At 43.9% G+C, this 24,436-nt stretch overlaps 1 protein-coding gene across 3 annotated transcripts in view; it reads right to left on the bottom strand.

Annotated features, from left to right (window-relative positions):
• Positions 1-626: 626 nt before the first annotated feature.
• The window catches only part of HPCAL1 (hippocalcin like 1), a 64,709-nt gene continuing 40,899 nt past the window's right edge, over positions 627-24,436 (bottom strand). For all 3 annotated transcript variants that reach the window (XM_088053346.1, XM_014251488.2, XM_014251487.2), the window contains 3 exons: positions 6,057-6,459; positions 4,826-4,931; positions 627-1,843 (listed from right to left, as the gene is read on the bottom strand). In XM_088053346.1, coding sequence (XP_087909472.1) covers positions 1,746-1,843; positions 4,826-4,931; positions 6,057-6,434 — 582 coding nt within the window. In that variant the 5' untranslated portion in view covers positions 6,435-6,459 and the 3' untranslated portion in view covers positions 627-1,745. The remainder of the gene's footprint in view (positions 1,844-4,825; positions 4,932-6,056; positions 6,460-24,436) is intronic.

Raw genomic sequence — 24,436 nt, 5'->3', positions numbered from 1 at the left:
AGACCAAGTTCACTAAATGTATTTCCACTTGGATATTGCAAGCATTTCTCTTTTTCTTTTAATATTAAAGTATTATCATGTAACCGCTACTAGAACATTCTACACAGCAAAAATCCCTTCATTACATACTCAACATTAACTTCAGGACCAATAATTTTTCGATACTTTATTTTGTAGAGAGGGTAGGCTCATGCAGCTACTTGCAGACCTGATGAATGTGGAGAAAACTGCTTCCCATGCTAACAATGTCAAATGTTAGTCTAACAGCAAGTACCTGGTACTTGACAGGAGTTTTATTTTGTAAACCTGTGGTCACATAAGACCAGCCAGCAGGGTCAGCAGCTCTTTCTTCATTGCCTTGAGCTGTTCTGCATCCAGCTGAAATTGAGTTGTCACCTTCCTGCCATCTTCAGCTTGGATTCAGCTGGGATGGAGCTGGGTCCCACAAGAACCAACACCACTGTGTTACTCAGCCACAACAGCCAGCTCCCAAAATCTTTATGTACTTAAAAGGCAGCGTGTCTTGGACAAGACTGGGAGACGTTGTGCAGGGAGCCATCCTTGCCCTTCCCCAAATACCTGACGCTAGGAACTTGGTGCATGGCTTAGACCAAGTGACAAGGCAGTGACAAGAAAAGTAGTCTTTTATTTCAATTAATATTTCTTGGCATTAGGCAGATATTAAATAACACTGGAATGCACAAGACTATTAACATATCGACAGCAAAAGGGAGGAGGTGTAGCCAAGTCGAGAACAGCAGTGCCAGTCACGTCACCTCAGGGCACTCAAAAGCCATTTAATGCAGCAACCACCAGAAAGTAGGACTCCACTGAGAAATACAAAATGAGGATGAACTCCTTTCAGGTCTTTTGTTAATACAGTAATGCTGGAATGACTGACAGTAAAAATGAACAAATATTTGCATTCAGGAATTAAACAGAGTGAAATATCCACAAACTGCTAGTCATGCATTTCTTTTGGAACAGCAATTTGCTAATGCATAAATATCACAAAAAAACAATCTTCAAGATTTGAATAAATCACAGACGACTAGAAGAAACAAAGCTTGAATTCTATTTTATGCCTTAAATAGATGACCTAAATATTTAAAATTTTACTTCACCATATATATATAATTTATATATATATTAAAAGAAAGTAAAGACCATTAGATAAGTGCAAGCAATTTTCCTCAAAAAGAAAATTGGAACCATGCCCAGGAAAGCTGCTGTTTTTTTTTCTTTTTTTCTTTTTTTTAACTTTCTATTCCATTCAGTCCACTTTTTTTTTTCTGTTTTTTTTTTTTTTCAACATAGTAATTTCTGAAGCAAAATAAATTATCTACCATCTGCTACTTTGGGTAAAAGTCCTACCTAGCATCTTCTTGGAAACTACAGGACCATAACCTTTCTCACGGACTAAGTGAAGTGGTAGCTCACCAGCCATTGAACTCTCTCATAGCTGCATGTAAACATACCTTTCGATTAATGTTTAAAATGTGCAGAGTGAATCGTAACATTACGGGGAAGCAGAAACGGAGCTGCCGCAGGAAAACTGCACTGGTGTTAGTGGGGGGAGCGAGGGCTGGTTCGCTCGGACACACACGCGCACACACACACACACGCACAATCTGGCAACGGGATCTTATCCGCAAAGTGTGGAGGGATGGTTGAGAAGGCATCCGTTTGCGAGCAAAGCTTGAAGGACACAAGCCGAGATTCTCTGAGCACACTGTCCGCTTTTATCAGAATTGACTCGCGCTACTGGGGTCGCACTGTAACAACCGCACGATGGAGGGATCGCTCTTGGCACCTTTGATGAACTCTTCCAGCGACAGTTTACCTGACAGGGAGGAAAACCAAAATGGAAATCATTTTTTAAAAGTCAGTTGTTCCTGTCACCATGGCTATAGCAAAAAATCTCTCCTCACCGAGGCAACATAGCATCTATTTAATCTATCGCAAAGGCAGCGAGGGGAATTTAGTGCAATGCACAGCAGCTAAATCCTACTCAAGCCTTTAAGCCCAAGTGCATTTTTCTTCTGCAAAACAATCCAGCATAATAATTGCTATTTTTTTAAGAATACAGTCCCAAATCTAAAAACAACTAATACCATTTGGCAGCTTTTTGCTCAGAACCAGACTATGCAAATAACATGACACATGAACACAAGCTATGGTACCTGAACACATGTATGCTTTGAAATTATGCTTGTAATACTACAGCACTTTAAACCTAAATATTCCAAATATCCCCGCTTTGTCCTCTTCTTTCTTGTGACATATAAAGCTGAGCAGTCATGGCTTCTCTGGCACCTACAAGGTTGGACCAGGGTTTGAGCAACCTGATCTAGTTCAAGATGTCCCAGCTCATTGCAGGGGTGTTGGGCTAGATGACCTTCAAAGGCCTCTTCCAACCCAAATTTATTCCATGGTTCCATGACTCTGCAAGTCACCTTCTGTGCCCTGCTGGGTGTACAGGAACAGGATGGGGTTTGTTTTTTTCTTTTTTTACAAGCAAGACCAGCCCTGGGGCACACTTACTGCTATGTGTTGCTCCTGAGCACTTCTGGTTTATGCATCTTTAGTTTAGGCCAGAGGAACTGACTTGGATGGACCTTGGATGGACAGTCTGAGGATCTGAAAATTGATCTCTGAAGGAGCAACCACCCCAGCGTCCCCTAGCTCAAACAGTCTCAAACATGGAATGGCATGGCACAGCATGGAGGAAATATTCCATCTGGTCTTTCAGACCTCATCATGGGGAGACCCAGCCCCCTGGCAGGTAGCTAGCACCAATACTCCCCTGCTCCAGCACTCAGAACCAGGGCAGAAATAGGATGTGGCAATATTAATGAAAAATTAAACAGTTTTCCCTGTGAAAAGGAGGAGACAAAAATTTGCTGCATCCCAGACATCATCATGTCTAGTGATCTCCCATTTAGCTCATGCTACCCTGCGCTCACACAACAGCCCAGGGCTGTCCTTACCCACCCCAAACTGCTATGCTCAAGACAGGACCCACACACAAACATCTTGCACTTGGGAGGTACCTGCTGCCACCTTTGGCCACATGCACCCAAAGAGAGAGAGGCACCGTCTCATTGTGCCAGTTTGCACCAGCCCCAGGACACTACCAGCCTGTTGTGGGCATGGAAGAAGAATGACCCTGGTGGCCAGCACCCAAAACAGGTTGAACAGGGAGGAACTCCTCTTCCAAGTAACAAGAAATAGGGCAAGAGGAGATGGTCTCAAGTTACATCAAGGGAAGTTTAGGTTGGATATTGGGAAAAATTTCTTCCCCAAATTGGTTGTCAAGCATTGGAACAGACTGCCCAAGGCATTTAAAAGACGTGTAGATGTGGCACTTAGGGACATAGATCTATGATTCCATGAATGAGTAAGTCTTCCTCTTGTAGAAATTACAGAAGTTCAGAAACCTGTGGCACATTAACTTCTGGCTTTTAAGCTAATGTTCCCAAACCAAGTGTTTTTAACAAAAGCAGAGTTCTCCTAATTATCAGAATATTATTAGTTTGCCCCTTGCCTTGTATTACTTAAAAGCAAAGCCAAAATCAAAGTCTATTTGCAATGCCCAACAGTCAGATGGGGAAGAAACATTTTCAGCCACCAGACACACACATGCAGATGTTATTGCTTTGCACTTCATGGCTTGCAGGGCTGATGTTTTACTGGGAATAGAATGATTTTATTTCATCAACAAAGTGCAACATATGGAGGATGCATATATATAAATGATTTTGGGACTACTCTGTTACACATCTGCATGCACTGCTACTTTCTGCAGACCAAAAATATTTTAATCATGTTATTTTAGGGCCCTCCACATGTCAAGCCAGGGGATGAAGTGCAAGTTTTGGTGAAGTCAAAGGTAAAATACTTGAGGATTTCAGCAAGGCCAGGAATTTGCCCTGGGGACTGCAGCAGCAGACACCAAAATGCAGCCATAAAATTCTCATAAATAAAACCCTTTCTGTACATAAGATGGTATTTTTTCAGGTCTTCATATCTCAGTGCTAGAATCAAATATTTGCTCCCACTGAGCACATCAGTAGGACACAGCTCCTGACTTTGATGTGGGCAGTTGCCACCTCAGCCTCTGACAGGTAATTCTCAGGGAAAAGCTCCACCTCAGCTGGGAATAAAGAAAACATGTCATCAGGCTGGTGAGAAGAGGAAACTGATCATTTTTTGCCTGTATTTTTCAAGTCCATGGTAATAAGCCAGCACAGGTGGAGGGATTGTGATGGGTACACTGTCAGATAATTTATCAGGGAGCTTCACAGCCTGGCCTGGGAGCTGCTACATCCCGCTGATGCTCATAGTGCAACAGAGGTGTGTGACCATGTATGTATACATTCCATAAACATGCACAGAAAATAAGTGTTATGAACCCAGGGGAATTTTTGCTTTCAGGTGCCCAGCCACATTCAGGACTCATGTTACTGATGACAAGCCCAAAAGTGCAACCCTATCAAGGGCAGTGGGAGCAAAACCTTGTGCCAAGTTTGTGCTATGCCCAGAGAAAATAACACAAAGACAATGGACACAGGAATTTCAGAAGAGCCTTTGCAGAAGGGGATTCACCCATGAAATGTCAGGGAAGGTCTGCTCCCATACCAGTCCCCCAGCAGGAGAATTCACCCTATTTATGGACCAGAGATGCTCAGTGAGGCCAGGCAGAGACCAGAGGCACCAGTGGGGACATCCCTACCCCATCTCTCCAAATTCTGCCGTCTACCAAGGCTGGGCTAGAAAACCTCTATTTCTAGAGCTTAGGAAGGGGTACCAGTGGCAATCCTACCATCATTGTTTGTGTCCATCTGTCTGAAGATTTTGTCTGTTCGCTTCTCAGGAGTGGATTCATCCTCTGGCATTTTCATTACTGATGAAACCATTTTGTAAATTGCCTGAGTATTAAAAAAAAAAGTTAAAAAAGTGATATAAGAAAAACACAACCCAAATGATAAGGCATGGGACAGAGAAAAGAATTTAAGCCTATTGCAACAGAAAAAGACAGCTGACCCTGGCAGGCAGCTGCAGGACTTTATAAACCAAAATGAATAGAAATTTCTGACTGCAGCTTTTTTATTTTTTTTTTTCTTGCTTTCATTTGTGATTCAAAAGAAGTGCTGGGTCAGTTTAACTGAAAGTCAGAGTCTAGATTAATATATGAGCAGGACTGAGCTAAAATACAGGAGACAATGGTGTGCAACCCTCTCTTCTGCAGCTGGGCTAAGCCATCGCCTCTTTGTCTGGCTCTAACCCTGCACCCACTTACACATGTGCATGTGGGGTGCTACATGGATTATGGTGAATATGAATACACAGCAATAGGGGTTGTTTTTCTTTGTGGATGGGTAAGGAAATGCATCTTTAGACATACAAGAATGTGAATAATTATAAGACCTCTTTAGAGTATCTGCAGTCCAAACCTCACACCTCAGCCATGAGGACCAAGTGTCAGGGCACTGGCTGATGTATGACTCCCTTGCACTGCACAGGACACACATCTCAGCTGCACAGTGGGTGACAAGCAGCCACTGCTGAGGCCAAACCCCTGCCATCATGTGGGGTAGGGGCACAGGGGACTGCACTGCCTGCCCCCAGCACAGCCTGTGGTCTACATGTCCTCTGCCTTTGGGAGACAAAGACATGCTACAGCCTTTCATACAGAGTTCACACTGACTCAGATTTGAAGATTCAAAGCATTAATTCTGAGATTAATCAGGTCAATAGAATTTACATTTAGGGTTTTTTGATCCCATGAACATCACACTAAGAAACCCCCAGGGAGAGCTGAATAATTTTGACTGCAGGCCAGCTGCACAAATGCCTTGTTCATATCTCAGGCCCTTTCCTCATCTGCATCTCATAGGTCCCTTCGTGGGTCCCTTTGGGGACCATTGGCTCAGGAACCTCCCAGGGGCAGCAGTGACCCAGCTCAGCACATCCCTCATCTCCAGCTCCAGCTGTCTCGTGGTGAAGAGGTTACAGCAACACAAATAAGATGTCTGATAGAGATAATGCCTCACCTGCACAATTTCTAGCATTTCCCCACGGCTGATGTACCCGTTGCCATCCAGGTCGTACATACTAAATGCCCACTTCAGCTTCTGTTCCAGCTTGCCCCGGGAGGTGACGCTCAGGGCGATGATGAATTCCCTAAAGTCAATCGTCCCGTCGCCGTTAGTGTCAAAGGTGCGGAAAACGTGCTCCGCAAACTTCGACGCGTCTCCGTAGGGAAAAAAATTTGCATATATTTTTTTAAACTCTTCTACAGTCAAATGCCCCGTGGGGCAATCTTTTAGGAAGCCCTTGTACCACTCCTGCAGCTCGTGGTCTGTGAACTCGGTGTTCTCACGCAGGTCCTGGAGCACCTCGGGGCGCAGCTTGCTGTTCTGCTTCCCCATCCTCTTCTGGGTCCGGGTTCAGCAGCTGCAAAGCAAAAGAAAATCTGCCTGAGCTCCAGGCACACTAGGCAGAAAGGGGCTGGGGAGAGGTAGAACCCTGTGAGAAACAGAGGATGCCCCTGGGGCAAGGGGGAAAGAGGAGAAAAAGGATGCTACAAATCACCAGGAAAAGAGCTCATTTAATTTGGCTTCCTTTCCTCTCCTCTAGGGTCTCCCAGTGACAAATACGCTGTGGAAAGGAAGGTAGTTCAGGAGGAAGTGTTTGGGAAATATTAATTCTTATTATTAATCCTTAATTGATGGGAAATAACAAAGCTCAGTATTTTAGTTCTCTGTTGCAATCCTACTCCTCCATCACATGGCTTGTGATGCCCAGCGCTGCATCCCTACACAGGCTGATCTGCTGCCATGGCTGAGCGGGAGAGGGCAAGGACAGCAGCAGTGATGGAAAGAAAAATTCATGTATTCAAAAGTGAAAGTAAATGCAGCTGAACAAGAAGCAGGAAGGGCAGGTGGCTCTGTGCCAGTCACGTTTGCATTGTCCAGATGCTCTTTGAAACCCTTTGGCTTACAGAGCTTCTCCTCTCTCTCTGCATCCCTTGCCCCACAGCAGTGGGGGCTTGCCCCTGTGTGGTGGGGCTTGGTTGGTGTTCCTTGTGGCACCTGAGGGTCACAGGAGGATGCAGAAAGGGTAAGCTCAGCACAGCCCATGCTCAACAGCAGCACCCCAAAAGACTTCTCCCTCTTCATCTCAGCCATAGAGGCAGCATGAGCAGATGGATCACTGCGACAGCAGCACCAGCACAAGGGATTTAATCCTTTCAAGACCTCCTAGAGAATCAGAGAATAAGGCTTTCTAAAGTAAAATGTTTGGCAAAGCAACTCTTTCCAGGTTTACTGGGGTTTATACATTTAGAGCTTATTCAGTAGATTCAATATTCCCCCACAAGGGCCAAAGCGCTTTTAAATTCAGGATTTCATCAGGATATCAGGAGAGGACTGGGTCTGTCCTCTCTCTTGACAGTTCCCACGTTGTGCCACACAAGGTGAGACTGCCCAGCAACAGGAGAGCTCCTTCAGCAAAATAAAAGATGGTCAATCTGCACTTAGGCAACAACAGGAAAAAAAAAAGCCTTGATAATTTCTGGCTTTTAACCCTTGCACTCTTTCATGGCTACCTAGCAATATTAAACTGTGCTGCCAAGCTAGAGGTTGAGCTGCATGTTCTTCCCCAAATTCAAGAATTTTATTCACAAGTGTGCACAAAGTCACATCCAGACCCCTGTGACTGGTTTGCATAAATAATATTTCTCTGCACAGATTGTTGTGCCTGTTGGGTTTGCTCAGAACCAATGCAGAATACAGGTTAGTAATAGGCCAACACTGCAGACTACCTGGAAACTGCAAGAGCTGAGCTGCAAAGCATGCAGAGACCAGGAAAAACAGGGGCTAAGCACTTCCCAGAGAGTAAAAATTCCAAGCATGCATTAAGAACCCAAAAAAATTTAAAATGCTAAAGGTCAGCAAAAAATAAGTTGCTCTACAGCAGAATGTAAGCTTGTTTTATTTGTATTCCACTAAGTCTGTGCACTGCCTCAACAATGTAAAAAATCCACATCCTGCTCTGTAGCTTAATGCTCAGAGACAAAACCCAGCCAGCTGCTCGTTAGTTCCATGCACCAAGCTTAACAGACAACTATGTTATCATTAGCACTTCTGTTTCCCAGAAAAGCTGCCAAGATTTCAACTCCAAAGCTTTATTTTTGTCCCTTATTGCAGAGTTTTCTCGACCTACCTGACATACCTCTGTTTACTCCCAACATGCAGGGATGCTACAGCTCCTGGTCTCTGCCAGCATCACCCCTAGGGGAGCATCAGGCTGCCCTCCAGTCAAACCACTCTCAGCTACTGCCACTGCCTTTCCATCTTTGAATCTACTCTGCTCCAGATAGTCATCCTTGCAGTGCCAAGGGCAGAAAATACGATATTCTAGTCTGCTGAAGTCAAATTGCAGAAAAGAGCAGCTTGGAGCAAATGGGTCAGATGTGGTCCCTTCCTTTAAAGAGCAGAAATTGTAACAGTATGTTCCTGTCCTTAGGTGAGGAGGCGCCTGCAGTTTCCAGCCTTCAGTGAGCACCTTCCCTTCATGATTCCCAGTGCTTTGTAAGAACTAGTGTCTGGGTCAAAAGGCAGCCCCTGCCTCACCAACCACTGCCTCAGAATTCCCTGGGAGAAGGGCAGGAGGAACAGTAGAGACCACTTAACAAAGGAGCTGGGCTTTGAGAAGAAACTACCTCAGCTTTACTGATTTACAGGGTTCAGGACTGCAAAACTTTCAACTGGTAGTTAAAAGAGGTCTGAAAAAGTTTGATTTCTCCCTCTTCCTAAAATACCTTTATTATTCCTGTTCTCTTAAAAATAGAGACCCCTAGACAACAAAGAGGTAAGGTAATAATCCCACTTACTAGATTTCACTACTCTTCCTAGTGCTAGATACATCCTGTTATTTGAAGAAATGCTCATTAAATATCAGCTTCAAAAGCTTTATATTCAAGCAATCTTCGCATTCAAAAGATTACAGGCCTTTTCAACCCTTCCTCCTCTTCCACATCACTTTATATCAGAAGATGTGCAACGCTCTGAAGACAACCTTTTTTGCATATGAGCTTTCTGAAAGGCTTCATAACATGTTCAGCCCAAATGCAATCCTGCAGTTGTAACCAATTTGATGTGAATAATTAAATAACCAACATTAACATTAATTTATTAAAGCCCATCTAAAAAAACCAGCTTTGATGTAAATTGTGTTGCAGGTAGCTCCTTCAAAATGAAATGCCTAAATATCTCATTAATCACGACAGCAACCCCTGCTGCTGGCATCCAACTGACATTTCATTCGATTGCTATAAAATGCTTTCATGAAATCACTTTCCAGAGGCTCAGCAGCTGATTTAGCCACAAGACCACTCAGAGGATGGCTGCTAATGGAAATCACAGGGAGCAAGGGGATGCTCTGGTCAGTCCTGTGATTAGGGCTGTGTTTTGTTGCTTTTTTAAAATGAGCCTTTACCAGCTAAATCACTTGTTGCAGTGGGTGTAGATGGCAAGGCAGGAGAGACATCCTTGCACCATACGTTGCCCTGGGCTGTTAGCAGAGACTAACACCAGCACAGCCTGCCGTTCCCTCATTTCCCATCACACCAGGGTGAGTAGTGCCACATATACTGCAGCAAGGTCTGTCCCTGCTTACCCTGATGAGCAGAACCCTCAGAGCATCTGGCACTATCATAGCAGTAAGAAAAACAATCGCAGGAATGCCCTTGAGGTGATCAGACAAGGAACAGCTTGGTAGTCTAAATGCAGAGCTGAGGGCTTAGCAAGTCAATCACTGCTCATGAGAGACGCTGGGCCATGTAAGGCTTAAACAGGGGCAAATGCAGGTGCACTTTTGTTCCAGTTTCACACCAAAGTTTTTGTTAAAATTATGTGGTGCTGCTGCCTGCTCTAATTAATTCTTTCCAGACTCAAACAGCTGCCAGAGAACTCCCACCTGAATGTAACCTCTGTCCTTCTAGGCTTACAAAAAAACCAGTAATAATCTCATAGCAAAGGCCTGAGCAAAAACATCTTTAACTGAGACCAAAACACATGCTGGTGTCCTGGTTTCAGCTGGGGAAGTGTTCATTTTCTTCCTAGTAGCTGGCACAGGGCTGTGTTTTTGATTTAAGAATGAGAATAATGTTGATAAAACACTGAAGTTCTAGTTGTTGCTGAGTTGTCAAAGACTTTTCAGTTTCTCATGATCTACCAGTGAGGAGGTACACAAGAAATTTGGAGGGAGCAGAGCCAGGACAGGTGACCTGAACTGAACAAAGGTATACTCCATACTATCATGGTCAGAATATAAACTGGGGGGATTGTTGGGGCAGGGGCCGGTAACCACTCAGGGATGCACTTGCCACTTGTCAGAGGGAATGAGCAATTGTACTGTGCATCCCTTGTTTCTCTTGGATGTTACCTCTCTCTCTCTTTTTATTATCTCCCTTTTCATTACAATTTTTATTATCATTATTATAACAATATTTTCTTTTATTTCAGTTATTAAACTGTTCTTATCTCAATCCACAGATTTACCTTGTTTCCCCCAGTCCTCCTCCTCCACTGGGGGCTGTGGTTTAACCACAACGTTGGGTTATGCAGCCCTGGGGTGTGTAACTGCAGCAAAGTCTGAAACAGCTAAAGTAGCAATTCTGTGTTTTTACCAACAGATGGACTGGCTGTCAGCATCCACGCACTGAAGTATTTGAAACACTTGTAACAAAGCTCAGTGCATCCCACTTTTACAAGAACTCTCTGCCGACAAAAGCCGCTAGGACCACGCTTTGACCATGAGACCCAGAAAGCCAGAGAGCAAACCAGCTTCTTACTGCAAAGCTTGTGAAAGCAAAACTGCCGTGATGGGATTGTCTCAGTGAATCAGTTATGGCTGCAAAAGGAGAAATAACTCCTTAGAGATGTATTTCCATGTGCAAACCCCCTTGGATACTAATTTAGTGCTAATAAAAAGAGGAAAATTGATGAAATGCCTGTCTGTAGGACAGAGGTGCTCTCCAGCTGAGAAAGACAGTGAACAGAGAAACAGAACAAATACTCTTCATATTATCTGACTTCTCTGCTTTGCGGGGGAGAAGTATAGCACCATTTCTCTTGCAGTGCTCACATATGAAGCAGTGTAAGTGTATCAAATGTGTTACAGTCATGAAGCTGTAGCACAGCGCCTCTAGAATTGCAGCTCAAAGGATAAGAACAGCATAAGCCAGGCAGCAAACACTGCCCTGGGTTGTTCTGAAATGCAAGAACCATTTCAACGGGGGTGGAAGATTTTTTTATTAAAATACCTAAAGCATCAGATCTGTCACCAAGGCTCTATTTTCAAAAGTTTGATCCTTGTATTAAAAAACCAACCAAACAAAAAAGCAATCAAAATCCCCAACAAAACCTCCACAAGCGAACCACAAAAGAAACCCCACAAACAAAAGCCCACAGAAAACTCCCCACAGGTAATCCAAATGTGAGCCTCAGCCCCTAAAGGTCTGTGTTGCCCCAGCTCAGGAGCACACCCTCGAGAATACATTTAATGCACCGGTAGCACCAGCTCACACCAACTCAGCCAACACACAGATGTGCTTAGGAAACCTGCAGCTCCTCTGTGCCGTGCTGCAAGAGGAAGATGGGCTCCCAGACACCCCAGCTAGTGACAAATGTCTAGGTAAAAAATGATCGTGCAGCAAGAGGCTGCAAAACAGGATGATAACAACATCTCCTGGACCCTGCTTTGCCGGGGGCTGGTCCGTGGTTCTGCTCTGAGCAGGGGAGGGAAATGCGCACTTACATGGGCTGGGACAGATAATGAACTCCAGAGTGAAGAGCAGATTTTGTTACATGTTTTAATGTCAGTATCCTAAGCAACGAGCGTTGCAACAGACAGGGCACAGGATATACAAATACGTTGCTATAGATATCTGGTCCTGCCTGGTAAACTCATGTGAACTTCTTTCCTGCCCTGCGGCAAAAGCCGACACCCACATACCAGCCACTGCAGCACCTGCCTCGATTTCCCAGGCTGCAGACACGGGGCCAAAAGTAACACCTTCTGATAAAAGTCTGAATTGCAAAAAGGAGTATCTTCACCTCTTGAAAAGCTAATAATAGAAGCAGTGAGATAAAAGGAAAAACCTTAATCAATAATGCTGCAAAAAATTCAAAACCTGCAGGGTTTGAGATGCAAAAGGGTCGTGTTGAGAGGGGCTGAAGCTGCTTCTGCTTTTTTCACCTGACATGTAAAAAAAAGGCCACTCTAAATAAATAAATGGTCTTTTTAATTTTTTCACTTTCAGTGACTAATTCTGCTTTTATTTATATAAGAAACGTTGCTTATTTGCAACTTGCTTTCAAGTTCAATCCTTTTTAGAAGTTTATTAAAAACAGTGGGTGAAGGGGAAGGACCACTTCGTATACCATCCACATTTCAGTTTCAGGAAACTCTAAGAATTCACATGTGCTCATTGAATGTCCTTTGAAAGGTGAAGTGAATTGATAAAGGGACTTCAATCCACCTCACTGTGTAAGTTTATCCATAAACACATACACAGGAACTGTGTGGTCTTGAAAACCTGACTCCATGTCTGGGATGAAAATCCATTATAAATAACCACCTATTCCCCACCTTGCCAAAGAAGGATATAATTACAAATACTCCAACCCTGCAAGTGGCTATGTGAGACAAATATTTCCAGGCTGGCATGTTCATTTCATGGAGTCAGCTGCAAAAGCTGAAACAGAATAAATTTGCTTGCAGGTGTCTGAGTTGATCCCATCTATTGAAGTCACTTTATTCAGGATTATATTCCTGATTTACAAGGAAAAATCAGTTAGTCACTGACAATGAGCATCAGTACATTAACCTGAGAACCATTTTACATTCGGATCACAAGTGTGTGGTGAAGAGGCATTTGCAGGTCACAGCAGCAGCATCTTTCCAGGTGCTGGACTCACAGTGAGGAGCAAGGGGATGCTGACACCTGCTGCACCCATTGCTACCCACTGTGCCCACCAACAATGACCCCCACCAGCAGAGGAGAGTTTGCCATGGATGGTATAATTACAAACTACTGAAAAGAAGCAAAAGCAACACAAGCTACCCCCAAACATTCATGATTTGTTGCTAATGAGTAATAAATGAGACCCATGTTGGGACCAGAAACATGGCAGCTCTTTGGAGAGCTCTTCATGGTGTTCTCCAGCTCAGGGAGGAGAGCTTATTACTGTAAAGGGCAAATATTACCAATGCAGTGAGAAAAGCACAGAAATAGTTCAAGTAAATTAGGATATTGGGTTAATTTGGGTGGGAAGAGTTTGGGCAGTAATGCAGCTTGTGATTGCAGACAGGAAAAGAAAATCATGACTGGATTTTCCTCATCTCCTCCCTTTGTCCATTTTTTTTAAACAAAACCAAGGAAGAAGCAGCCAGTCCTATTTTTTTCAGACAGTGTGCAAAGTTGGCAAGGCTTAAAATAATTACAGTTTGTTTACACAATACTGCAGATCAAGGAAAACATGTCTGCACAATGTCTTTGTGCACAAGGCCTTTTTCTGAGAAGGTTGGGTTGCATGAGAAAAAACCCACATCATGTTCACTGAATATAGTATTGTAATACATAATTTTTGATAAAACTGAGTGACTGCTGGCCTGCAGAATGGGGGAAGGTTCCTGATGGGAACTGGGAAATCAGAGAGAACATTTTTAGAAAAAGGGAAGAAAAGTGACAAAAATTAGCACAAGGCACTGTGTTGTTAATATAATTAAAACCACAGAAGTAGCACAGTTGGGCTGTTACATCATTAGATTTTATAAGTTTCCTATGATGCATTTATTTAATTGATGAATGTAAATCACAGGAAAAATCTCAACAGAATAATCACAGCCCTGGGAGAAAGAAACCCAGATTAAATTTCAGAAGAATTAGTCAAACTCTGGTAGTAACAAGAGACAGCCAATGGCACCTGAACAAATTCTGCAGTATCAGAGCCACTCCTGTGGAGAAGATGGAGAGTTTGGGGACAATGACAGATGATACCCAGCCCTTAGGCATGGTCTGCAAGACCATCCTCTCTGCTAATGATGCCTAAATAAAAACAAGGAAAAGAGCTGACATCCTTCCCCAGCTGCAGGGACTGTGCTGAGATACAGAGCTTGGAGGCATCAAGGGGATTTCAGGGTAGCTACTTTGAAACAGAGCAGGGAAGAGAATTGGGTTTGCCTTCAAAGAGCGAAAAAAACCTTTTTTATTTAACTTAAAAATCATTCTTTAGTGGTGTATCCTTAGTGAAAATTATGCCTAGAGAGGCTACCTGGAACAGAGGCTAGACAGTGTTAAGGGAATAAAGTAGGTATTTATTAAAAGGCCTTCAAGGGCTACACCTTGGGCAGTACAAGAGCCTGGCCAAGGCTACACCCAAGATGAATGACCAGTCACAAGTTTTCACACTTTTATAAGTTTTGGTCCATTTACATGTTTGGGTTAATTGTCCAATTACAGCTTCAGGATATAAAGTCCCATCCTCCCAAATTGCTCTCCTCAATTTGCTTTTGTTCATATTTTTTGGGCCTGAAGCTGCAATGGTGTCTTTGGTTCTTGGGCTGGAAAAGGATTGTTTTGTCTAACTAAACTGTTAGGAGGAGAACTTGCTAGCTATATTGCTTGCTATATGAAGTTCAGGATTATATACCAATGCACTACAGAATATGGTTAGAATGAAAGCTAAAACTTAAGGCATCAAAAAGATGTTCCAAAATGTGGCTTTGGAGATATGCCAACCAGCTGTCTCTAACAAAAATTCAACATTAACTAAAAGTATTAAGATACACTGGGGACAAAAAAAAAATCAACCAGAAGAGAAAGATTCTTTATCACAAACCTGTTCAGCCTCCAAATACACAACTATTGCTAACAATTTCTTCTACTACTAATACACAGGTGGTTTTCGTTCCAGAAATATTAAATCTAATATATATGCACCCATTTATTTTATTAATCTAGATTTCTAAAGTACCTTTTTTTAAAAAAAATTGATAATCACTTCAAAATAGCATAAAAGCCACTAGCTAAATTCCTTGTAAAAATACATTCCACTAAACCAAAATTTTTCTTAAAACAGTGTTCTATTTCCCCTTCAGTGGTATACACTAATAACAGTAATCAGATTATTTCACACCTTTATTTTCCTGTTTGTTGAATGAAAAAACACTGAAATCTAATAGCAAACCTAGAGTTTAACTTTTCTGGATTTTTTTCCTTACAGAAATGTGAATTAAAAACTGAGAGTGAAATGAGAACAGCATCCCACCCATTAGGAAGGAACCTGGTTCTGCTGGATGCAGCAATTCAAGGAGCAGAAGACCAAATTAGCTGGTAGGAATCAGCCCAAGCTTTAGAATAGCTAAGGATATTACTCAAGTTGGTACATGTGACTGTACCAGTCTCACAGAGTTTTTTAAAAATTCATTTTTAGAATCAAGGAGCCAAAATTACAGTGACTCCTATGCTGTGCAGGAAAGCCATGGATCCAGGACACACCCTGGACCAAAGTGTCACACCGGGAACATCATGCAAGGTTTGTGTTCAGGTTATTATCAGGGCAGTCCTTGTGCCTCACAAACACAATGGCAAACACCTTGTGATGGATTGTTGCAACAATTATGCTGGGATGTGGACACCCAGTTGTCCTGCAATGTCCTGCTGTCCTCCCTGGGAGGCAAGGACTTCCATGCCAAGGCACACCCAGGCTGGTGGCTCCCCACAGGCAGCCACCTGCAAGGGCACTCCTGGGCGTTTGCCCAAGGCAGTGCCTTGATTGTGTGAACTCCTGACCAAATGATCACAGGGATGAGCACTGGTATTGCTGCCAGGTGGATCCTGAGCACAATGGGCCCTTGTGACCAGCAGTGATATGACAGACCAACTCTCTGGCCATGCATGATGCTCAGGGATACAGTAATATCTTTCACCTCTCACTTCAGCTTCTGTCACTAAAAATGGGAGAGTTATCTCCAGAAAACAGCAAACCATATGATTTTGTGACTAGTTCCTCTAAAATACCTACAAAAATGGGCACCAGCCCTTCACTGAGCTGTCAGAGACAGCACTGACTGGACTCTCCCAGCAGCCAAGAACAAGGCAAGAGGAGGCTGGTGCAGCAGCACAGCAGGACACCTCCAGTCCCAGCCCACACATTTAGTAGCTGCAGCTTCCATTAGTCCCGAACACTCGAGAGTTTGATTTGCTCTTAAGTGCATTCACTATAAATTATGCAGAAGAACAATATGACTGTCTCCAAGAAAGGGACTACTCCATATCAGAGGAGAAAAAAGAGACAGTGGTAATTTTAGGGGCACCAAGGACAGCCCTATGAAAATCCTTTCTCTCTTCTGGCATTTCTGTGTAACATTTAACACTTCAATGCAAATCATCTTGGAAGCAAATCATGCAATCTGTACTCAAGACATCACTTTTCTCATTAACCTCCACCACAGGGCTCCATCCCCAGCAATACCCACACCAAATGTATTTTTCTGAGCACTGTGGGTGAGGGCTGCCTAGAGCTGAGCCTCTGTTAACAGGCTGGGTAAGAAACAAATAGAAAATCAAATCACTCTGAATTTTATATTTATATCTAATTGCTGGCAGTAGTGGCCAAATGGGTGTATTTTCTTCCCTAACTGGGTATAGTAACAGGAAGGAGATGTGATGGTTTTGAAGCAGGAAGCATCCCAACAGGCGTGGGATGAGAAGAGCTGACCTCCACCTGAGACCACATATGGGGCACATCCTGTCCCACCGCCTTGGTGCCGCATCGGTGAAGGTCTCGATTGCAAAAACAGGAAATGTGCCTTCTCTCAACAGTGATGTTGAGGACGGGACTCTCATGTTCACATGAGGAGAGGTGATGAGGGACAAAATCTACTCCTGATACCCCCTTAAAATTGCGCTCTCAAGTGGAAGGATCTTCATGAACTTCACTTTAGCAGATGCAAAAAGAGCACCTGATCTGTAAGGTTTTAATGTCTCAGGCCATGGACAGATAAGCTTTCCTCGGTATGGCCAGACTAGGTGGTCAGGATACTGACCAGCCATTTTCTAACCTCTTAATTTACCACTCTGGTCTCTGAAAAGAACCTTAGCTACACCTGGTATCAACTACCAGTCTGCTCCACTTCTAACAGGACTAAAAAAATCCCACTAAATAAAATTCTGCATCTATTGCAAACCAAGATCCACACTAGATCCACACCAGGCTGGCATTTTTGATTTTGTTTTTATTTCAGTTTCCCTTCCCCAAGGATAACATTATCTATTTCCTTAGAAGCTTTCAGCAACTTTTCTGCAGGAGAAGGTATCCTGTGTGAGAAACCATGTCAACAAGATCTTCCCGTAAATGCAACATTTGCGTAAGATCAACACAATAATTTATCATTTATTTTTTCCTCTTGAAAGAAACAGGAAAAAAGTGTTTAAAGGCTGTGGCAGTGGTTAAAAGGAGGACTCTGATGGTGGAGGATGGTGCAGGAATTGAGAGTTTCTGAAGTGATGCCTTCTCCTGGGGTGTGCACACATCTTTCAGCACACACCACCAAGGCCACTTCCCCTTGCCTTCAAGCCTGCTAACAGCTCTTTGTTGGCTCTACATGTGTTGAAAAGGGAAGGCCAGCAAATGTACCACCCTCAGGGTCAGAGGAGTCAGTTCCACAACTGATATTGATGTTTGGAGTCACACTGGCACTGGGTGAGAGGTTTCTGCCAGAGGAAGAAGTTTTATTTGCTCAGCTGAAGTGAGTCTGGACCATGGAAGAATCAGGTAAATCCTCCAGCTGGCACTCTCCCCTGACTGAGCCTGTCATTCAGACTCTTCTTACCCCCCCTGCAAACACAGGCATGATCCTGCTGCTGGACTTCTCTGAGATAACTGCAGCATAACAGAAATAATCCCAACGTTTCCCCGCCCCTGCTCTGAAGAGAGTAAGCAGTAGAACTTTAGAAGCATTTTAGGCCCTTGCATTCTTGTGGGTAACACTACTTTTTTAGCTTCTTGACCCTCTGCTGCAGAGATCATGACTTGTCAGACCTATTTTGAGACCTTTAAGTTTCACAACTACAACTCAGTAGCAAGAACCAAATAGCCTCCCAAAGAAAGGTCAACCCTTGTATTTCCTCTGCAACTGACATTTCCAACTGCACAAGGATGGTGGGACAGGGTAGGCAGATGGGCATTTATACATCTCATAGCCCAGGACAGAGCTCTTCAGCATTTTGGTGCCCAGACTGTGTTTTAGAAAAGGAGAGGAGCCGCAGCTAAGGATGACCCTGCTGAACAATAGCACACAGCCCTGGCGCGCTGGGTTTTGGAGCAACTCCAAGCAGGGTGGGACTGCAAGAAAGTGGACAAAAGCTTTGGATAGAGATCTACAGGGAGGAAGCGCTTCCTCCTTCCTCCACAGAAAGGACCAGGGCTTTAAATAAACCTCCTCATGAGCTCTGCTGAAGACCAAAAGGGTTGCTGCTGGAAGAAAGTCCTGTCTGACTGGGACTCAGCTGAAGGCTGATGGGGCTCTCCTGGGGAATTCTGCTGCTCTGCTGAAGTTTCCAACACGCTGATGGGAACTGGGGGAGGGCTGGGCTGCCCACAGTCCCATTGTGACTGGCATCAACTAGACAAAAAAGCCTATAAAACCTCAAGACAGGGCTCTCAGCCCTGCCACCCATGGTGCAGAGCCAGACTTGCCCATCAAGCACATCTTTTGAGGAAAAGGGTAAATCAAAGTGCACATTTACACTTTTTAATGCCATTTCAACATCATGCCATTTCTCAGTCCCATTTACCTTTTAGCCCTTTCTTGTATGGCCTATGAGTCTGCAGCAGCACCTTTATTCTGATAGACAGAGACATTCAATCTGCTGCATCCTCCTCAGCTCCTTTCCACCCTCCCCACCCACATGGGATCTTGCCCCCTTGCCTCCCTGCTTTATCTCACATGGTCCCACTCACAGACCATGAACGTAGGAGCCAGGGTTGGGCAACAATACTGATGGGAAAATGACTGGCACTGACTAAAAACCATCCCTTTCCTAACAAATACCAGTGGAATATTTACTTTGCTTGGATGTAACAGAATCAGACCCTAAACACAGTCATACATACTTGCAAACCATCCAGATCTTTCCTCTGTACAGTACCACATCAATTATGTTATCCATCCATTTTAGTGTACATATTCAGTTGCAATAACTCTCATCTTCCCTGTTCTCCCCCTGAGCATCAGCCCACAGCAGGAAGCCTATTTGTTGTTTCTCAACCTGTCCTTAGTCTGCTACAGCACCCATTGCTTACAACCCAAAAAAAGACTTGTGCTGTGCCAAAATCGATAAAATTAACATCTCAGATATTTCCAGTGGTCTGGAAGACTTAATAACAGAAAATAAGAGAGAGAAGGAAGGAAACCACAGGTTTGAAAAATATCAGGCTAGACAGATTAGGAAGCAATGTGGAAAAAAATATACTCCAAGTGATATTCTCACAACAAAAACAAAGCCATAGGTAGGTCAGAAAGAACTGAGTTGTGCACACATTTCTGCTACAGTAAGAAATGGCTTTGCTCTGTAATGGGATCGAATAAGCAAATTTCACATTCCTGGAGGAAAAAATTATTTCATGAATGGCTTTGCACAAAGCAATTATCCACCAGTTTGGAACAGACATCTGTGATACTGACCTGCTGAGACATCCATTGAAACTGCACTTGGTCCAAATTTGGGAAAGTTCTCAACTCCTGTCCTGCTTTACAAAGGAGTGAAAGAGTCAAAACTACTTCTCATAGCAATTATCTGCTAGGCTCTGGCTTCACTGGATAGCAAACTGCTCTCAATAAATGTACTGTTCTTATAAAATTCCCAGATTTTCTCTACTACTTCACACCCCATGGCAATCTGGTGAACACTCCGCTGGGGAGGTGACTCTGTTGGGCTGAAATAAGGCGAAGTGCAGTAAGAAGCAGCCCAGGTCAACACCAAATTTGCAGCCAAGAGTGAGAGGGGCAAACCTCTTTCCATATCCCTGGAAAGGCATATCCACCACTGGCATGCACTGAAGCAAAGACGCTGAACAAAGATGCCACTGTTCCTGTAAATTCAACATGGCTATTACAAGTTATTTCTCTATTTCTTATCACATCCAAGCTGTCCTAATGTCCTATTAGCTTTTGTTACTCAGCTTTGTCCTAATGGATTCTGCACAGAGCTATGTCAGAATGGATGTATCTCAATATACTCGTACTTTAATGCAGTCAATACTCATTATTTTCAATATTCCTGAAGACAAGCTGCTCCTCTTGGTAAAACTATGTTCAGGTCCTGATATGGCAGATCTAGCGTCAGTCACTGACTTTATTCCTGAGCTTTATCCCAAAAGCCAGCCAGGTTTTGCTCCTACCACCCCAGTCAAGGCCTCATTCCTCTACTGGCTCAAAAACATCTTCTAATTTGAGCTCAGATGTATTCAGTGCTGGTAACCCAACCAGACCATTTGCTCTGGTCCCAGCACCGTCTTCTCTGGAACTTCCCCTCTGCTACACACAGGGATAGAGCCATCAGTCCTACATCAGCCTTGGCTTTCCTGGTTTAACTGACCAGGTTCTTCTTGCCTTCTCTCAGACACAGAGTGTCCTTTCCCCATGTCATAGAAATCCTGCCCTGCACTTAGTGCAGTGACAGCCTCCTGACCCCTGGCACCGCACGCATCATCTCAACACCAAGTTTCCTTATCTGCACTGGGAACTCCTCCAAGAAGGGGATTTGCCTTTTGACCTTAGTACCTCGGGTCAATCTGTGTTCAGCTCTGCCTGGGCTCTTCTCCACACTTATAGTGAGCAGCTTCTCCCCTGTTCAGGGACAAACTACCCCTGTGTTTCATGCCTTTCCTGTTCCTGCCATCCTCAGGGGTACCCTGCTCTCTCATAATGACATCCTGGTCTTTTTCCAAGCTGATGGTAAATGGCAGTGTCATGGCACCAGATACATGACCTCTGCACCCCTGAATCTGAAGCTTCAAAACCCATCTGCTGAGAAGGTCTAATAGATGAGATGTAAAGCTCAGAGGAAAAATAATGCCAAGAAGTAAGTGAAAGTAAGTGATCCAGTACATTACTGAAACATTTCCACAAGTAAAACCTAGCAGTGCAAGTCATACAAGGATTTTTCCAGTTTCTTCTCTAGCTCTCAGTGTCAGGTGAATGAGTAGGACCACTTTTATCCCTCATCCAGTGCATGAACAGGGAATAAATAACCTATTTGTTTTAAAAGCAAAGCAGTAGGGTTGTACAAAGCCAACCAACCAGCCAACCAAATGTAACCACACCGTCAGCCAAGGGAGACCACAATCACTCTCTATTTGCTATTCAGTAGGATCTGTGCACTACACACATATATTTCTATTTTATTCAAAATAAAGGTGGTCTTTATTCCACAAAGGGTGAGATTCAGACCTGGCACATCAGAGGAACAGCTGAAACAAAGACAAGGGCCACCAGGCAGTTTGCTCTGAAAATACAGTAAAAAAATCCCCCCTTACTAAGCAGTGAAAAAGGTGACTGAAAACACCCCTGAATGCTACAAGCAGGCTGTAGCACCCTTGGAGTGTGAGAAGCCTCAGGATCTGCTGTACGGCCAGCAGAAGCAGCTCAGCAAATATTCCTGCACGTTTACAGATCTATGGTGCTTGTATTCAATGAGTGATTTGCTGCTGAGAAAAGCACTTTTTTAACCTTTTTAAAGAAATTTTACATCAAAAGAAGTGTGTCTTTGCTGCTCAAACCCATGGGTGGGCCCACAGGGATCTAGCACAACTCTTCCCCTAGTTCCAAGCAGCAATCACACCAGAGCAACACAACATGACCTTCTGCAAACCAGAAATTCCCTCTGGACTGGATCACTGTACAAGCCAATGGATGGGGAGAAACTGTGTAAAAACACCCCAAGTTTTACAGAACTCTGGGCTACGCCCTAATGGCATTTGGATGTACACTGGGGCACGCAGGCATCTTTGGCCAGGCACAGCTCTGCCCAGCTGGACACTCACTCCGATGGCCCATCACTGCTGACATGTGAGGCATGAAAAATGCTCCAGCATGCCACTGAGTAAAATTTGTATGTGCATAAAACCCCCCATCCATATTGACTTTTCCTATGGAAAGTGACTGTTTCTCCACCAGCACTGCTCTTTTCAGCAGGGAGGAAGCTGCAGCAGTGTGTTCCTCAAGGCTGCACCACAAACTCACAGAGGCTGCTGGGAGCACCTCAGGCAAAACTCACAGAGCTCCTCAAAAACAGCACCACTCTCTGCCCACAAATAACCTCACTAAAACACATCCAATTTCTTGACACTGCTATTACTGCCAAGATTTCCAAGCCTGCAGCTTTCCAGGAGAAATCCATGGCATGCACATACTCCAGACCATGCTACATTTGATACGAGTAGCCTGGTTTCAAGCATCCATACAAACAGTGGGAGCTTCCATTTTTTTTCCCTAAGAGCACATCTTAGGCTAATACAAGTTAAAGTTAAGCAGTGACAAAGCCTACTGCTCCAGCTCTGCAAGGTGGAACACCTGCCAGGGGCTGCCACAACACAAAAACAAGATGCTGAAGGGCTCCTGCTGCGATGCAGAGAAGTGGCAGCTGAGATCTTGCTTCTACTGTGCCAGGCACCATGTACTGGGCCAAAAAGAGCTTGCTGCTGTGCCAAAAAGTGAGTAATTCAAGCTGAAAGGCAGCTGATGGGACTTCCCTGCTTTGCCAGGCAGCTGGCTGCAGAAACACATTTTGCAGCAGCAAACATCACCCTGCACTGATGAGGTGGATAGTCCTTTCAAGTCAGTCCTTAGCAGGTCTAAAGATGGGTTAGAGATAGAGGAGCTGCCTGATAAATAGCAATGCTTGCAAGCAAATAAAAAATATATAGGCTTCCTCTCTTCAAAAGGTTTTCGCCCTTTTTCCTACTGCTTCCTCCCAGTCCATTAAATACCATTAAATTTACCCTGACTGAAATTATTAGTAGTCTTGTGTCTTAAACTTGAACATTTTTTCCACTCAGAGGAATTTTGCTTACCTTCATCAAGCAGTAGTGCCAAGAGTTGTTAAAGTACAGCACAAATATTAGCCCTTGCCAGTAAACAAATGCAAATTTTGGCACCAGATCCGACTGAAAGAATCACATAATCACAGAATGGTCTGAGTCAGAAGAGACCTTTAAAGATCATCCAGTTCAACACCCTGCCATGGTCAGGGACACCTTACACCAGGCCAGGCTGCTTAAAGCTCCATCCAACCTGGTCTTGAGCACTTCAAGACATGGGGCATCCACAACTCTGGGCAACCCTCACAGTAAATTTGTTCCTTATGTCCAATCTAAACTTACCCTCTTTCAGTCTAAAACCATTGCTCCTTGTCCTGTCACTACAGGCCCCTGAAAATACCCCATCTGTTTCCATCTTTTTTATAAGCCACTTCATATTAAAAGACTGTAAATGAGGTCTCCTTGGAGCCTTCTGCAGGCTGAACAACTCCAACTCTCTCAGTCTTTCCTCACAGGAGAGGAGCTCCATCCCCCTGACCATCTTCATGACCCTCCTCTGGACTCGCTGCAACAAGTCCATGTCCCTGCCTGTGCTGAAGGTTCCTGAGCTGGACACAGTGCTCCAGGTGAGGCCTCACCAGAGCAGAGGGTCAGAACCACCTCTCTCATTCCTGTCAACACTTCCCACAGAAAAGCCCAGCTGGAGAATACAAACAGGGATTGAGCAAACCCACCCAACAGACTGAAGAATATATGCACAGCTACACTGAACCACAATAGTTAGAAACTCCATTTCCATGCTTTATTTATTTGTATTTAACAAACTAAAAGCCTAAGTGTGAAACTGAAGGTTCAGTGACAACTCATACTAAACAAATTAGCCACTCAGACCATTAAAACACTCGAGAGGTGCTTTGCATCCTTCTGTGTATGCTCCACTAATCTTTACACTTCTCTCAGTCTGATAAAGCAATTAAAAAAATCCATTTCACTTTCAGTTTCTGAACAGAGAAAGCACCATGGGTTTACAAGCTACCAGGATTATTTTTTAAATAAGAAATGTTATTCTTCATATACCTTCAGTAAATAATCCCAGTGAATTTAGGTATGAAACAGATCTGAAAAACAAAATAGGCAAGGATGTAAACTTGGTTTCTCTGCCTCAAAACTCTTCTAGCCTCACCTAAGGAGTGACTTGGCTGGAAAGCTATTTATTGGAACAAGGAGGCCGAGTGATGCAGGAGTGCTGAAGGCACAGCAAGGAGGGCAGGGAGTGTAATACCTAAGCCAGTTATGTAAGCGGGGAAGCACGGGGTGAA

The sequence above is a fragment of the Pseudopodoces humilis genome, chromosome 3 (assembly GCF_049639895.1).
Source record: "Pseudopodoces humilis isolate 2021_Gansu_Grassland_sample_001 chromosome 3, ASM4963989v1, whole genome shotgun sequence".
In the NCBI taxonomy this organism is placed as follows: Eukaryota; Metazoa; Chordata; class Aves; order Passeriformes; family Paridae; genus Pseudopodoces; species Pseudopodoces humilis.
The sequence above is the reverse complement of the archived record's forward strand: the minus strand, read 5'-3'. Positions and strand labels throughout refer to the sequence as shown.